At 35.2% G+C, this 17730-nt stretch overlaps 1 protein-coding gene and 1 long non-coding RNA gene across 3 annotated transcripts; both read left to right on the forward strand.

Moving 5' to 3' along the window:
* Positions 1-61: 61 nt before the first annotated feature.
* On the forward strand, positions 62-1221 carry LOC113076880 (uncharacterized). The gene is made up of 3 exons (XR_003281243.1): positions 62-116; positions 355-401; positions 903-1221. It is a non-coding gene; the product is annotated as an uncharacterized LOC113076880 (long non-coding RNA).
* A 6532-nt stretch (positions 1222-7753) lies between these two features.
* LOC113076881 (NACHT, LRR and PYD domains-containing protein 3-like) lies at positions 7754-16842 on the forward strand. 2 transcript variants are annotated; one of them, XM_026249491.1, is made up of 8 exons: positions 7754-7915; positions 10226-10387; positions 11170-13029; positions 13570-13740; positions 14325-14495; positions 14874-15035; positions 15277-15323; positions 15824-16841. In XM_026249491.1, the coding sequence occupies exons 1-8, from the start codon at positions 7767-7769 to the stop codon at positions 16378-16380; spliced, it is 3279 nt and encodes a 1092-aa protein (XP_026105276.1). In that variant the 5' UTR covers positions 7754-7766; the 3' UTR covers positions 16381-16841. The 2 variants fall into 2 exon arrangements, with proteins under 2 accessions (XP_026105276.1, XP_026105277.1); XM_026249492.1 differs by lacking the exon at positions 10226-10387 and having other exon boundaries at positions 15824-16842.
* Positions 16843-17730: the final 888 nt, after the last annotated feature.

A 17730-nucleotide genomic window follows, 5' to 3' on the forward strand; every position in this document is an offset into this window, starting at 1 on the left:
TTCAGCTCTGAGTTTAAACCCCTCACACCTGAGAGAGCTGGATCTGAGCTACAATCACCCAGACAATCATTAGTCAAGCTGCTCTCTGATCCAAACTACAGACTCGACAAACTCAAGTATGTTAAACTAACAGTCACTTTCATGTGTGTTTGTACATGTGTACAATATAAATCACTGAAAACTGTATATCTGCATACAGCACATATACACATACAGAGACATTCCACTCCAGACATTTTATATTTGCAATTTTAATTATATTTGTTTCTAATAAAAGTAAACAAGAGTGTATAGATCTATCTACAGTTTAATACTAATTACTTGTAAATATTGTTTTACTTTTTGTTTTTATAGTGTTGATAATGGAGGAGAGATCAGGATTACAACAGGACTGCAGAAATGTAAGACACATTCACCAGGGCTTAAAAAGGAGAAGGGTGGGGGAATAAATAAGTTAACTCCAAGCAGAATATTACATTCCTTCTGAAATATTTTGATTAGAAAAAAAAAACATTTAGTAATTTGCTGTTGAAGTGAAAAGAAGTGAACTTGGATTTCTTATTGTAGAGATAAAACATTATCATGTGCATTATAATGTTCAAAGTGAATGTCATAACAATGTCTGTAAACTCAGAAGATTTAAAATGAATGGAAATACAGAAGACAGAAGACAATGAATGCAATGATGAAAAGAGGAGGAGCTACCTAAGGTCTATACTGTAAATAAATATGATGTGAAACTTCTGCTGCATCAAGATGTTTGCTAACAATATACTTGAGTAGTTTTAAACTTCTTTTTACCTTTAAGTGAAAGACAAAAAAGAGCTTTACTGTCAGTTAACTGGTGCCTTTATTCATTAATTTTTTGATATAAATGTTATAATTTCTCTTCTTGTGTTCAGATGCATGTGATCTCACACTGGATTTAGACACAGCAAACACTTTCCTAACTCTGTCTGAGAAGAACAGGAAGGTGACACATGTGAGAGAAAAGCAGCCATATTTTCATCATCCAAACAGATTTGAGTGTCATCAGGTTCTGTGTGAAGAGAGTCTGTCTGGACGCTGTTATTGGGAGGCTGAATGGAGCGGGAAGGAGGTTTATGTATCAGTGGCATATAAAGGCATCAGAAAGGAAGGATGGAGTAATGACTGTTTGTTTGGACACAATGAAAAGTCCTGGAGTCTGAAATGTTTTAATGATGGTTTCACTGCCCGTCACAATAAAAGTGCACAGAAATATCTGTCCCTTCACATCGCTCTAACAGAGTAGGAGTGTATCTGAACTCTTCAGCTGGCATTCTGTCCTTCTACGTCTCTGACACACACACAATCACACACTTACACACATTCAACACCACATTCACTGAACCCCTCTATGCTGATTGGGTTGGGTTTTATTATTATATACTTCAGTATCTCTGTGCGAGATTAAACCGCTTCCTGTGAGAAACAACTGAGACACAGCTGAGTGAAAGAAAACACATTATCTCTCTCTGTTTCTCTCGTCTTATTTGCAGTTTGTATATAGAAACACACACTGACTTTATAAAGACATTTGAATGTGGCTCAACAGGAGTTTTGTCTTTCCGAGTCTCTGAGCGCCACCTGGAGGAAGTTTTAGTTTCTCGCTTCACAGGAAGTAGTTCTTAGCAACTGCTTGATCTGTTACTATGTGTAAACTGAGGGTCATCAGAGCTCATCTTCTAAAAACACTTCATCACAAAAGTTCATCCACATCTTACGCTCCACATTGAAGGCTGACGTTTCTTCCTGATCGCTCATTCTCACTGTCTGTCTTACAATCACAGTCAAACTGATAAATCTTTTCCTCAAGAATCAGTGATGGGAAGTTTATTTTTTATTTATTTTTTTTATTTTTTGCTATTTCAAGGTTAAATGAGTGTATGACTTTCACGTCAATTTTCTGTCACCCACTTATAAAATTCTGTAAATTATTGAAAACTAATATGCTACAAATTCAGTATTCACAATTAAAAATATATGCATTATGTGACAGCTGAAGTAATATTGATAATATTAGAACATATCTGTGGGAATCTATTCATATTATAAATAAATTAACATAACTTTACTAATGAAAAGTTGACGTTTCATAGAGGTTTATTTGATAAAGACCTGATGTACTGTATGTAAGCTCTATGTTAGAATTTCTGTAAACTGCAAACTAGTTTTACAAGCTGACTTTATTCCTGCCTTTGTTAGCTCAAAATGAAACATTTTAGCTTTGATTGAAACATGGATCTCAGCAGAAATACAGATTACTTTCAGCTCTCTCTAACGACTTAATTTTGAATTAACTCCAATTTTGCAGGATGGAAGAACAGGTTGTTTACGCATTCCCAAAATCTATAAGTTCAATCCTCTCACTTCACTCTGCACATATACTTTTTTGTATATCATGTGATTACTGTTATAAATCCTGCCAAAAGGAATCTTGTCTCCTTCCAGGTCAAGACACACTGCTGTCTTCTTTCCCAGAGGGTTGAAACACTGCTTGTAATCACTTCAGCATTCACCTTGACGAACTTCAAGTGGCTGATTTTCTAGCTCTTCTGCCCTTGTTAGAGATCACAAGAAATTAAACCCTGCAACACACAAAGAGGCAAACATCTTAAGAAAAATGTTTTGTCATCAATGCTGAAAATTTTTGCTGCTTAACATTTTTGTGTTAACACTGATATACTACCATTCAAAAGATCGGGATAAGTAAGATTTGTTATTATTATTATTATTATTATTATTAATATAAATGTTCAATTTTATTCAGCAAGGATGTATTAAATAGTTTAAGAGTGACAATAAACACATATATTACTTAGCATTACTGACACACTGTTTTCCTAATTAATGTAGTTCAGTTGCTTTGATACAATATTTTTTGTTTAAACATTATTTTTATTTTATATTTTAAATTCTAATTATACAATTCATAGTGTTTTATGCATTTTTACATTTATTCCAAAATAATAACCAAAGGAACAATTTCAACAATATTTTAAAAACACTTTACAATAAGGTCTAATTAGTTAACATTATTTAACTATTTTATTTAACATGAACTAAGAAAGAACAATACTTCTACAGGATTTATTAATAGCAGTATTTTCGTAGCGATATGCTATTAACTTGTCTGCTGTACCGGATTCGAACCCCGCGTCGATCGCGTCAAAAATGACACCGAAAGGCGCCTTACCATCTACATTAATATCATTTTTACTGTCGTTAATATAATTTTTCAAAACCTAATATACAGAAATATTAAATACCGCTTTCCCGCAGGATCGATAAGACGATCACCTGCGCTTTCTCTCTCTCTCTCTCCAACAGCGAGCTCACGTCAGTCACACACACCACAGTCTACATAGCCACGCCTCCCGTCAATCACTCAGCACGTCACTCGAGACGAAGACAGGTGAATGATGAGATCAGTGGCGCGCCCTTGGCCTGAATTATTAAAGTAAAAAGCTTCCGTCGTCGACATGCATTTGTGTCTGTATTTGGATTAGATGTGAACATGTTCAGAAATTAAGAAACCTCTTCAGCTGAGCAGGTGATTTACATCGTTCTTCTCTCGTACAGGTAATAATGTAAACCAGTTGAATTGGTTCATTCCAAAAGTGAAACCATTTCAAAAGACTCCATTTTGTGAAGAACATGAACGACACCTGGAAAGAAAAGTTGTTTGTTGAATAATTTAAATACGTTTAAAAACAAATGTTTAATACTGCTGCATAGAGACAGAAAAGGGTTTGTGAACTGAATGAAATTTGTGTTTGATGTTCTTCATTGTTAAGGACAGAGGTAGGTTCGAAAAATATTTCTGGTTTCATTTTCTCATGCGTAGGCAGGCCCGTAGCCAGGTATGAGGTCACCTTGGTCCGGACCTCAGTAAATTTTTCATGTTCAAAAAAAAAAGTTGTTCTTTGAATGACTAATTTGCTGTTAAACTCATCAAATGGAATGTCTGCATGTATAATTCAGTTTAATTCAGAATGTTTCATTCAGAATGCCGAAGTGAACGAGTCTTCGCAGAGTTGTGAGCGAGAGCGCGCATGCAGCCTCCGTATTGCCAGATCCAGCTAAAGGCGTCTTTTGACTTGTGTTTTGCACTTACTTACAATTTAGAAAGTTAATAAAGTAGGAAGTTGCGGTTTAGGGTCAACGATAACTTTATCTAATCTAATCTTCAAAAGATGTTAAATAAATTCATTTTATTTTATTTATGTATAGGATTTTGTTTTCTTTAATAGCAGCAACATTGCATCGCCGGCATTTAGTCTGACAGTAACCAAAAAAGTCCCTGGACAGGTTATTGCAAATAGCCTATGACACTCGGTAAGGGAGGAAATATTACATCTCAGGAGCGTTATCAACGCTGTCAAAGGCTGTAGCATTTAACACTATTACAGAGATCTGTAGAACAAGTAGGGTACAGAATGAAATGAAATAAAATACGCAAACTAACCATTAAGAAATCTATGCTAAGTCATCCAGTATAGTAGTTAAACTTTCACGAATCATGCTATAACATTAATAGGAGCACTAGACAACCTTAACAGTTACATAGTGGTTATAAATAAAAACAATAACAGCAATATGTTTGGTTGCATGAATAATAACTAACTGATAAAATTATCCACCCCATAAATATAGGAAAGTATTAACAAACTTTGATGCCACAAATAGGGTATGATTTAAAAATGACTATCCCTCCAAAACAGAGACAACATCTTTCACAAAAAGTGATATACCGGTATCAAATTTTCCTGTTGCGATTAATTGCTCAAGCTTTTATCACGGTATACGATATTATCACGGTATGGTAATTTTGTTTTAAAAGAGTTGTCATAATACAGTATAACAGGTAAATAACTTTTTTTATAACAAAAATAATTGAAAATTTAATAAAAATAATCTTTAACACAGATTAAAGAATTAAAAACACCCATAGGTATCACTTTACAATAAGACCTCATTAGTTAACCTTAGTTAAGGAAGTTGTTAATCTTTGTTAAAAAAAAAAAATACAACTCTTAGTTCATGTTAGCTCACTGTATAACAGTTGCAACTTTTGATTTTAACAATGTGTTATTAAATATTGGAATACCTAAGATGAATTAATGTTCAGAAGAATTTTTCATTGGCAGTTTATGTTAAGTAATGTTAACTAATGAAGCCCTAATGTAAAGTGTGAACGAACAATAAAGAATTAATGTTGTAGTCCAGATTAAAATGAAAAAAAAAAAAAAAAAAAAAACAGTTCAAAAATAAATAGCCTAGTAAGTATACAAATTTAACTATTTGGCTGTGATGACACCATAGCAAATCCAAAAATTTGAATGGCTATTGAAATACATTTTAGAAAGTAGCTTAGCTGCATTATTTATGGGGTTTCCAGAGTAAAGGCTATTTTTTTTCTGCAGTTTAGCGCCATCTGCTGTCAGAGTGTGAATGTGCTTTCTAGTGTTGTCAAAAGACCCGGTACTTCGGTACCAAGTCGGTACTAAAAAAATTAAAATGTGACGGTAACAGGTTTCTGTAAGTACCGGTGGTACCGAGGACCCGGTCAACCCGGTTCTTGATGCAGCAAGTGCTTTTATTTCCACAAAGCAGAAAATGCGGACAGAATCTCAAAATCCAGTCGTTAAAATGAAACTTACATTTTAATATGGACAGTCACGGAATTTGTTAACGTTAACATTATTTAATCAAATCAAATCTCCATATGGACCAGTATCTGTAAATGTTAAGCCGCAGAAGTTGGTTGAAATCTGAATCCTGCATGTTCTGCGCGTCTCTGTGTGAATGATCGAATGGCAGAGACGTGCGGTTTTGTTTTCTACATAGACATAGTAAAGAAATAAATCACACAATATTTCTGCCATGTTTAAATTTTAATAGCAAATCCCCTTTATTTATAAAAAAAATGTAATGTTTAAATTTCATTAATTAAAAGACAAATTAAATTTGGGTAAAACTTTTTTACTGTTCTTCATAATTGTATTACTTGTAGAAAAACTTTAAACATAATTGCAAATAAGTATAAAGAATGGCATTGGTTTTATTTTAATGTGATAAAAAGTGTTTTTTCTTTTTTTAATTAGCATTTTTTTGTGTTTTGCTTTGGTTCCGGAATTGGTACCGAGAACCGTGGATTTTCACTGGTATCGGTACCGAATACTGAAGTTTTGGTACCGTGACAACACTAGTGCTTTCATTCAGTGCGTCTCTCACGTGTTTCCCCATGTGATTCTCTTGCGTGCTTGTTTACATCAGAGCACACACACATCTTTTAGGCAGCATACAGCGGTGTTGTGCATTTTGACCAGTTGATGGGAATAATATTCTTAAAATGTATTCCAAATTCTGAATAATTTGCAATATATAATTATTCACGTTATTTAGAAGTGCCCAAGATAACAATATTGTGCATATCAATTACCGTGATATATCGCATTACCGAATACCGGCACATGTTTATTCACAAACATCCGCATTTCTGTCCCTTTTAAAGTGTTAATAGTGGATATTATTATTATTTTTTTTTTAAAGCAAAATTCTATAATAAGGGTGCTATTATAGAAAGGCAGTGCAAATAGCAGCATTTTTTGTGATATGGTATTTACACTAAGAGCAAATAGCTTCAGATTCTTTTTACAGTATGTAAAACTTATTGCAAATAGAGGCAATTATCTGCACCTCAGTATTGTAGTACATTGTAAAACAGTATGCAATATTAACTCATTGAGTGTACATTTTTAATTTTATTTCAAATTAATAAAAGAATGCCACCCCGTTGGGACAATAAAGCCCTCCATACACCTATCCTAACCCTACCCGATACTTTGTTTTCAACTTTTTTATTATATTCTTCATTTTCATTGAAAATAAATGCTTTTCTGATGTGATTTGAAATTTGAAAAGGAAGAAAAAAGTTCCCCAAAAGGTGGATCTGAACCCAGGTCGATCACAGCAAAATGAACACAGTACACATTTTACCATCTGCACCTCTAGAACTGATAATTGTGAGCTGTCTTTTGTAGTGTTGACTAGAGGAATCACACATTCGTGGGTGAGTTAGTGTAAATAGCTTCAGCCAACAAGGCAGGCGATTGACACTTAGTGTAAATAGACACTCCGTTATAAAAAAAACGCGACCTCGCTAATTTTCAAAGCCTGGCTATGGCCATGTGCGTAGGTAAATCAGTCTGAATTTGAAAGTGTAAATATTATGTCTGTCCTATTGTAAAGAAAGGGGCAATTTACAATTCACCGACAGACACTTAATCTGGATTTGTCTGACCAGTGTTATGTCTGGTAGCACAGTAATTATTGTAAAGAGTGATTTCCCAGGGATGAAATGAGCCCATTAGGGTTTCAGCAGCTCTTTTGACTGTAAATATCAGCTGCTCACAGAATCAAGGTTGTATTGAGGATGAATCAGGAAGTTTGACGGGTCGCAGTCCTGGCAGTCATAAATGATTCAGACAGATTGATTCTTTAATTAGTTTCTGAATCTTTTGAACTGGGCATTGAGTTGAACGGGCATTCTCCCAAAGCTCTCTCTCTCTCTCTCTGTGTGTGTGTGTGTATGTTTGTGAATCTAGTTTGTTTTACAATATATTTTAATATTGTGTGGCATGAGAATTCATAAAGATGTTTCTTTTTTAGAATTCCTCTTGTATGCCTAAAATTAATACATTTGTATATGTTTATTGTCTGTGTTTAGCTCTGCCTGTAAAATGAGTCTCTATGGGAAGAGAAAGAAGGAGGAGGATGTTCAGAAACATAAAGCAGCATCTCCAGAACCCAGCTGTGTGTCTATGAAGAGTGACAGGTCTATTGTGGAACCCCTTGATTTCAGTGATGGAGCAGTGACCTCTGACCCTGAGTGAGTATAAATGTAATAAACAAGGATGTTGTACCAGGAAAACATCCTGCTTGGTAAAGCATTTGCCCCATTATATGTCCATTATTTATATCATCTACCCCTCAGGTGTTTGCATTGTGTCATTCAACTAGATTATGTAAGAAACAGTATCAGTCATAGAAATGCAAGGATGTTTCACTAACGTGGTTCAGGTAATAGGATTGCCAAATTACTGACAAACACAATCAGCATGAAGGGATAAATCAGTGTATTGCTCGACCCTGCTACATCAATGACTAAATAGCAAAATATGTGAAACAGTAATTCTAGAATGAGACCATAATATTGAAATGGACAGTACTTCAATGTTAATATTCATTCAAAACTAGTTTGCACATATAAATAAAAGTGTTGACTTAAGATTACAGTTAAAAGGTTACAAAAACAGATAGATAAAATGATAAAACATGTACAGTTAATTGTACCCAGAATGTACAAAGCAATAAAGAAACAGTGAGACGGAGCAGAAGAAAGAAAGCTTTAGATGCCTCTAAGGACTTGAGTCTAGCCGAAGGCCAATAAACTTTGTCCAGGAAGACAGAGAGAAAAGAGAGCTAGAATTAAAATGGCAGAACATCAGTTATATTCCAAGACTGCCTGCCTGAACTGATACTTCTGTATGAATATGGTGTACTTTCATATGAGAGTTTAATAGTTTAGTGTGCAGCCCAGCTGCTTTATTTATGGGGTTTCCAGAGTAAATGCTGTTTTTTTCTGCAGTTTAAAGCCATCTGTTGTCAGAGAGTGAATGTGCTTTCATTCAGCGCGTCTCTCAAGGTTTCCCCATGTGCTTCTCATGCGTGCTTGTTTACATCAGAGCACACACACATCTTTTAGGCAGCATACAGCGGTGTTGTGCATTTTTATGAGTTGATGGAAATTATATTCTTAAAATGCATTCCAAATTCTGAATAATTTGTAATATATAATTATTCACGTTATTTAGAAGTGCCCATGATAACAATATTGTGCATATTAATTACTGTGAAATATCGCATTACCGAATACCGGCACATGTCTATTCACAAAGATCTACATTTCTGTCCCTTTTAAAGTGTTAATAGTAGATATTATTAATTGTATTTATTGGGGTTGTTAAAGCAAAATTCTATAATAAGGGTGCTATTATAGAAAGGCAGCGGCTATTTGCATCTAAGTGCAAATAGCAGCATTTTTTTGTGATATGGTATTTACACTAAGAGCAAATAGCTTCAGATTCTATTTACAGTATGTACAATTTTTACAACTTATGTAATATTATGCAATATTAACTCATTGAGTGTAAATTTTTTGTTTTAATTCAAATTAATAAAAGAATGCCTGCCCATTGGGACAATAAATCCTTCATACACCTATCCTAACCTTACCCGATACTTTGTTTTCAACTTTTTTTATTATACTCTTCATTTTCATTGAAAATAAATTCTTTTCTGATGTGATTTGAAATTTGAAAAAGAAGAAAAAAGTTCCCCAAAAGGTGGATTTGATACCAGGTCGATCACAGCAAAATGAACACAGCACACATTTTACCATCTGCACCATTAGAACTGATAATTGTGAGCTGTCTTTTGTAGTGTTGACTAGAGGAATCACACATTCGTGGGTGAGTTAGTGTAAATAGCTTCAGCCAACAAGGCAGGCGATTGACACTTAGTGTAAATAGACACTCCGTTATAAAAAAAATGCGACCTCGCTCATTTTCAAAGCCTGGCTATGGCCATGTGCGTAGGTAAATCAGTCTGAATTTGAAAGTGTAAATATTATGTCTGTCCTATTGTAAAGTAAGGGCCAATTTACAATTCACCGACAGACACTTAATCTGGATTTGTCTGACCAGTGTTGTCTGTTAGAACAGTAATTACTGTAAAGAGTGATTTCCCAGGGATGAAATGAGCCCATTAGGGTTTCAGCAGCTCTTTTGACTGTAAATATCAGCTGCTCACAGAATCAAGGTTGTATTGAGGATGAATCAGGAAGTTTGACGGGTCGCAGTCCTGGCAGTCATAAATGATTCAGACAGATTGATTCTTTAATTAGTTTCTGAATCTTTTGAACTGGGCATTGAGTTGAACGGGCATTCTCCCAAAGCTCTCTCTCTCTCTGTGTGTGTGTATGTGTGTGTGTGTGTGTGTTTGTGAATCTAGTTTGTTTTACAATATATTTTAATATTGTGTGGCATGAGAATTCATAAAGATGTTTCTTTCTTTTTTTAGAATTCCTCTTGTATGCCTAAAATTAATAAATTTGTATATGTTTATTGTCTGTGTATAGCTCTGCCTGTAAAATGAGTCTCTATGGGAAGAGAAAGAAGGAGGAGGATGTTCAGAAACATAAAGCAGCATCTCCAGAACCCAGCTGTGTGTCTATGAAGAGTGACAGGTCTATTGTGGAACCCCTTGATTTCAGTGATGGAGCAGTGACCTCTGACCCTGAGTGAGTATAAATGTAATAAACAAGGATGTTGTACCAGGAAAACATCCTGCTTGGTAAAGCATTTGCCCCATTATATGTCCATTATTTATATCATCTACCCCTCAGGTGTTTGCATTGTATCATTCAACTACATTATGTAAGAAACTGTATCAGTCATAGAAATGCAAGGATGTTTCACTAACGTGGTTCAGGGTATAGGATTGCCAAATTACTGTTAAACACAATCAGCATGAACGGATAAATCAGTGTATTCCTCGACCCTGCTACATCAATGACTAAATAGCAAAATATGTGTCACAGTAATTCTAGAATGAGACCATAATATTGAAATGGACAGTACTTCAGTGTTAATATTCATTCAAAACTAGTTTGCACATATAAATAAAAGTGTTGACTTCTGATTACAGTTAAAATGGTTACAAAAAAACAGATAGATAAAATGATAAAACATGTACAGTTAATTGTACCCAGAATGTACAAAGCAATAAAGAAAGAGTGAGACGGAGCAGAAGAAAGAAAGCTTTAGATGCCTCTAAGGACTTGAGTCTAGCCGAAGGCCAATAAACTTTGTCCAGGAAGACAGAGAGAAAAGAAAGCTAGAATTAAAATGGCAGAACATCAGTTATATTCCAAGACTGCCTGCCTGAACTGATACTTCTTGATGAATATGGTGTACTTTCATATTAGAGTTTCATAGTTTAGTGTGCAGGAACATTTCAATTATTTTCTCAATTTTAATAAATTTTTACAGATTTTTTCTGTTCATCTCTCTGTTTCTACAGAGTGAAGCGAGATGATGTGATCAGATCAGAGACGTCCTGTCTGACCTGCACTGACTCCAACTCTAAGACCCTCATCGTGCAGAAAGTCAAAGACCAGCACAAAACCAGCATGAAACACAAGTATGAGAGATTATTTGAAGGAAGCAAACTAGAAGAGAATCAAACCCTCCTGAACAGGATCTACACAGAGCTATACATCTTAGAGGGAGAGAGTGAAGGAGTAAACGAAGAACATGAAGTTTTACACATGGAGAAAACACCCAGAACACTAGACACTCCAATCTACTGCAATGACATCTTTAAACCCTTACATCAACCAGGACATGAAGAGAAATACAAAATCAAGACCGTTCTTACTAAAGGCATTGCTGGAATTGGAAAAACCGTCTCTGTGCAGAAGTTCATTCTTGACTGGGCAGAGGGAGAAGCCAATAAGGATGTAGATTTCATGTTTGTGCTTCCATTTCGAGAGCTGAACTTGATTAAAGATCGTCAGTACAGTCTTCACAGACTTCTGCTGGACTTTCATCCTGAACTTCAAGATCTGGACTCAAAGATTTATGAGGAGTGTAAAGTTGTGTTCATCTTTGATGGTCTGGATGAAAGCAGAATCACACTGATGTTTTCAGATAATCAGAAAGTTTGTGATGTGAATGAGTCTTCATCAGTAGGTGTGTTGATGTCAAACCTCATCAGAGGAGACTTGCTTCCCTCTGCTCTCATCTGGATCACCTCCAGACCAGCAGCAGCCAATCAGATCCCCTCAGAATACATCAACCGTGTGACAGAAATTCAGGGATTCAATGAGTCTCAGAAGGAGGAATATTTTAGGAAGAGGATCAGTGATGAGCATCAAGCCAGCAGAATCATCTCACACATCAGAAGATCAAGAAGCCTCCACATCATGTGTCACATCCCCGTCTTCTGCTGGATCTCAGCGACTGTGCTTCAAAACCTCCTGAAACAAGATGACAGTGCAGAAATCCCTCAAACTCTGACTGAAATGTACATCCACTTCCTGCTGACTCAGATCAACTTGAAGAGTCTGAAGTATGATGAGAAAGATCCAGAGAAACTCCTGAAATCCAACAAGGATATGATTATGAAACTTGCTGAACTGGCTTTCAAACAGCTTATGAAGGGCAATGTGATGTTCTATGAGGAGGACCTGATTGAGAGCGGGATAGACATCACAGATGCCTCAGTGTACTCTGGGATTTGCACTGAGATCTTTAAGGAAGATTCTGTGATTCATGAGAGGAAAGTTTACTGCTTCATTCATCTGAGCTTTCAGGAGTTTCTAGCTGCTTTATATCTATTTTACTTCCACATAGTCAAGAATGAGGAATCATTGACCTTGTCTCTATATGAAGGATTTCAGGGGAACATTTGTAGAAGCTTTCTGTATGAGCGAACAGTTGATGAATCCCTACAGAGTCCAAAAGGACACCTGAATCTTTTCCTGCGGTTCCTGCTGGGCGTCTCACTGGAGTCCAATCAGAGACTCATAAAGGATCTGCTGACACACACAGTGAACAGCTCAGAGATCATCAAGCGAATCACACATTACATTAAAGACAAATTCAAAGCTGATGAAGGTCTCTCAGCTGACAGATGCATCAATCTGTTCCTCTGCCTGCTGGAAATGAAGGATCAGACTCTGTACAGAGAGATTCAGGAGTTTGTAAAATCAAAAACTCACTCAGTCAATCAACTCTCTCCATCTCAATGCTCAACAATCGCCTACATGCTTCAGATATCAGAGGAGGTGCTGGATGAGTTTGATCTGAAGAAATACAACACATCAGATGAGGGTAGAAATAGACTGATACCAGCTGTGGTGAACTGTAGAAAAGCTCTGTGAGTATTAATTTATGTGATTGGAGATGGAAATGAATGTGTCTGAATGTGACACTGTTTTCTTTAACATGACAATAATTTGAAAGGAAATCAGAAATTGTTTGGAGAGCACAAAACTCTTTTAAAAGCAACATAAATTTGGGAAAGTTTCTGGGAACACTGAGAAGTTTCTGGAGTAATAGTATATTCTTCTTCTGTTATTTATCTGTCCTACTTCCTCATAACTTCACTGAGACTCTGATGCGCTATGTTAGCAAAATGTAAATAATTTGTTCAGTTAGAGATAAAACATATTTCATCATGTGTTATAGACTCGCTGACTTTAATCTCAGAGCTACATGAACCCATATGTTATTCTGATGTATCAACAAAGTTTAATAGTAGCTGACTAACAGCACTGCAGCCATAATGTCAAAACAACTCTGTTTGGCTATATTTCTAGTCAACATTTAGAGTTCACCTTCTGATTAACAACAGAATATTAGTCACAGAAAAAAATATTATAACCACCATTTATGGATATTTCATCCTGTGTTTCAGAATTGCTTGCTGTAATCTCACTAATCAGTGCTGTAAAAGTTTGTCTTCATCTCTAAAATCATCAAACTCACTGAGAGAGCTGGACCTGAGTCACAATAACCTACAAGATTCAGGAGTGAAGCTTCTCTCTGATGGACTGAAGATTTCACACTGTCAACTCAACATACTAAGGTAGAAAAAGAGATTAAGGTTCACTTGGTTATACAATTATAGATGTCCTCTTTTCTGGTCCTGATCTCCTAGGTGTATGTAATATATCAGAAGACCTCATTGTGTCTGAAAGGGTTTATATTTGCTCCATATGTTTTATATAAAGAACTTTTATATTAAAACGTACCAATTTTTGTGAATTATTTTTTCATTCATTTAAATATTTACATATTGAGAAAATTGGGATTTATGCTGTATTATATATGGGTTTTATACGTACTGCCTACTGTACATCAGATTATGTTGTAGATGCAATGGTCTATTTATTATATTTTATCAGTATGCGTGTTCTCAGGAAATGTAACCCCAACTTCAGCATTGTTATTGTCAGTCGAGCTACATACTCAAACTCATAGATCATGCTGATGTAACAATAAAGTCAATAGTATCTGACTTATTTTCTATTATTTATAGGAATTGTTCGTTGGTCACTTCTAATGAAACTAGAACATCAGTCATGGGATCAACACTGTCTGCAAAACAGAAAATATTTAAACCCACCATCTCCTCTTTATTATTGAATGATATTTTATCTTGTGTTATAGACTTGTTGACTGTAATCTCACTGATCAGTGCTGTGAAAGCTTGTCTTCATGTCTACAATTATCAAACTCACTGAGAGAGCTGGACCTGAGTCACAATAACCTGCAGGATTCAGGAGTGAAGCTGCTCTCTGATGGACTGAAGAGTTCACACTGTCAACTCAACGTATTGAGGTAGAAAAACACATTAAGGTCCATTGGTTATTAAATATAATATGCCTTGTTTTTAAGCCTGATGTCCTGGGTGTTTGTAATCTATCAGAAGACCCCAGTGTGTCTGAAGACTCTGCACTTGTATTTGCTCTAGCCTGTTATTATAAAGATATTTTTGAAAAGTATGTGTGATTTTTATTCACTGATTTATATGTGAAAGTTGTAAGCAGTTGCGTGTCGTCCCACCATGCAGTGCAGCAAAGCATGCAATTTCTCCCGAGTATTTCTCGTTATTCTCTGTATTTATTTATTCAAAATACAAATTAAACTGAATTGACATTCATTGTAGTTTTATCAATGAATGTTCCTGTCATTGATTGTGTGTGTGTGTGTGTGTAGATTATCTGGCTGTATGGTGACAGAGGAAGGCTGTTGTTTTCTGGCTTCAGCTCTGAGTTTAAACCCCTCACACCTGAGAGAGCTGGATCTGAGCTACAATCACCCAGGACAATCATTAGTCAAGCTGCTCTCTGATCCAAACTACAGACTCGACAAACTCAAGTATGTTAAACTAACAGTCATCCTTTCATGTGTGTTTGTACATGTGTACAATATAAAATCACTGAAAACTGTATATCTGCATACAGCACATATACACATACAGAGACATTCCACTCCAGACATTTTATATTTGCAATTTTAATTATATTTGTTTCTAATAAAAGTAAACAAGAGTGTATAGATCTATCTACAGTTTAATACTAATTACTTGTAAATATTGTTTTACTTTTTGTTTTTATAGTGTTGATAATGGAGGAGAGATCAGGATTACAACAGGACTGCAGAAATGTAAGACACATTCACCAGGGCTTAAAAAGGAGAAGGGTGGGGGAATAAATAAGTTAACTCCAAGCAGAATATTACATTCCTTCTGAAATATTTTGATTAGAAAAAAAAACATTTAGTAATTTGCTGTTGAAGTGAAAAGAAGTGAACTTGGATTTTCTTATTGTAGAGATAAACATTATCATGTGCATTATAATGTTCAAAGTGAATGTCATAACAATGTCTGTAAACTCAGAAGATTTTAAAATGAATGGAAATACAGAAGACAGAAGACAATAAATGCAATGATGAAAAGAGGAGGAGCTACCTAAGGTCTATACTGTAAATAAATATGATGTGAAACTTCTGCTGCATCGAGATGTTTGCTAACAATATACTTGTGTAGTTTTAAACTTCTTTTTACCTTTAAGTGAAAGACAAAAAAGAGCTTTACTGTCAGTTAACTGGTGCCTTTATTCATTAATTTTTGATATAAATGTTATAATTTCTCTTCTTGTGTTCAGATGCATGTGATCTCACACTGGATTTAGACACAGCAAACACTTTCCTAACTCTGTCTGAGAAGAACAGGAAGGTGACACATGTGAGAGAAAAGCAGCCATATTTTCATCATCCAAACAGATTTGAGTGTCATCAGGTTCTGTGTGAAGAGAGTCTGTCTGGACGCTGTTATTGGGAGGCTGAATGGAGCGGGAAGGAGGTTTATGTATCAGTGGCATATAAAGGCATCAGAAAGGAAGGATGGAGTAATGACTGTTTGTTTGGACACAATGAAAAGTCCTGGAGTCTGAAATGTTTTAATGATGGTTTCACTGCCCGTCACAATAATAAGTGCACAGAAATATCTGTCCCTTCACATCGCTCTAACAGAGTAGGAGTGTATCTGAACTCTTCAGCTGGCATTCTGTCCTTCTACGTCTCTGACACACACACACTCACACACTTACACACATTCAACACCACATTCACTGAACCCCTCTATGCTGGATTTGGGTTTTATTATTATGATACTTCAGTATCTCTGTGCGAGATTAAACCACTTCCTGTGAGAAACAACTGAGACACAGCTGAGTGAAAGAAACACATTATCTCTCTCTGTTTCTCTCTTGTCTTATTTGCAGTTTGTATATAGAAACACACACTGACTTTATAAAGACATTTGAATGTGGCTCAACAGGAGTTTTGTCTTTCTGAGTCTCTGAGCACCACCTGAAGGAAGATTTAGTTTCTCGCTGACAGGAAGTAGTTCTTAGCAACTGCTTGATCTGTTACTATGGTAACTGAGGGTCATCAGAGCTCATCTTTTGAAAACACTGCATCACAAAGGTTAAAGGCCGTGGAGCTCATCTTACGCTCCATGCTGAAGGCTTAGAATATCTTAATATATACATATTGTAATTTTCAATAATTGTATATTAATAATTCAACAATTATTGTAATCAATAATCAGTTAAAATATATTTTCATGTCTTTCACTCAATATCACTGTTATCACTCAAAAACATTGTTAGATAAAAAAGTAATGTGTCAAATATGTATTAAGCATTTAAAATTCAGTTTTTCTTTTAAAATAAACACTAATGCAAGATGAAGTTGTGGGTAATTTCTTCTCTTTTCTCAAGAATCAGTGATCAGTGAAGAATCACGTTTTGCTATTTCAAGGTCAAATGAGTGTGGAATACACTAAATTTTCTGTCACCGCTTATAAACATCTGTAAATTATTCAACACTAATATGCTACAAAATTCAGTATTCACAATTTAAAATCTATTCATTATGTGACAGCTGAAGTATTGATAACATAAGAAAATATCTGTGGTAATCTATTCAGATTATAAATAAATTAACACAGAACTTTACTAATGAAAGGTTTATTTGCTAAAGATTGATTTACTGTATATAAGCTCTGTGTTAGAATTTCTGTAAACTGCAGCAAACAAGTTTACAAGCTGACTTCATCCCTGCCTTTGATAGATGTTCAAAATGTAAAATTTTAGCTTTGATTGAAACATGGATCTCAGCAGAAATACAGCGATTCCTTTCAGCTCTCTCTACTGATTTAATTTTGACTTAATTCCAACTGTGCAGGATGGAAGAACAGGTGTTTTACTCATTCCAAAAATCTATAAGTTCACTCTTCTCACTTCTCTCTGCACTTATACTTTTTTGAATAGCATGCCATTACTGTTACTGATCCCACAAAAGTTTTAAACTTTGATATGCATTATTAATAATAATTAGGGTATTTTATAGTAGTAAATAATATGATTTATTTTCACACAAACACATATATATTATTATACAAGTTATTTTAAATCAAATTTCACAAGGTTTCTGTCTGTATTTTTCGTTACATGTTTGCGCCAGTTGGTGGAGACAATTAACTACTTTGTCGTTCAATCGACCGAAT

The sequence above is a fragment of the Carassius auratus genome, unplaced genomic scaffold (genome assembly GCF_003368295.1).
Source record: "Carassius auratus strain Wakin unplaced genomic scaffold, ASM336829v1 scaf_tig00021339, whole genome shotgun sequence".
NCBI classification, from domain to species: domain Eukaryota; kingdom Metazoa; phylum Chordata; class Actinopteri; order Cypriniformes; family Cyprinidae; genus Carassius; species Carassius auratus.

What these genes read in the sequence shown, in the direction of transcription:
- LOC113076881 (XM_026249491.1), top strand. Translation starts at nt 7,767, where the DNA reads ATGAGTCTCTATGGGAAGAGAAAGAAGGAGGAGGATGTTCAGAAACAT. An exon ending in TGTCAACTCAACATACTAAG is followed by an intron (nt 13,741 to 14,324) that starts GTAGAAAAAGAG and finishes CTTGTGTTATAG; the next exon opens with ACTTGTTGACTGTAATCTCA. An exon ending in TACAGACTCGACAAACTCAA is followed by an intron (nt 15,036 to 15,276) that starts GTATGTTAAACT and finishes TTGTTTTTATAG; the next exon opens with TGTTGATAATGGAGGAGAGA.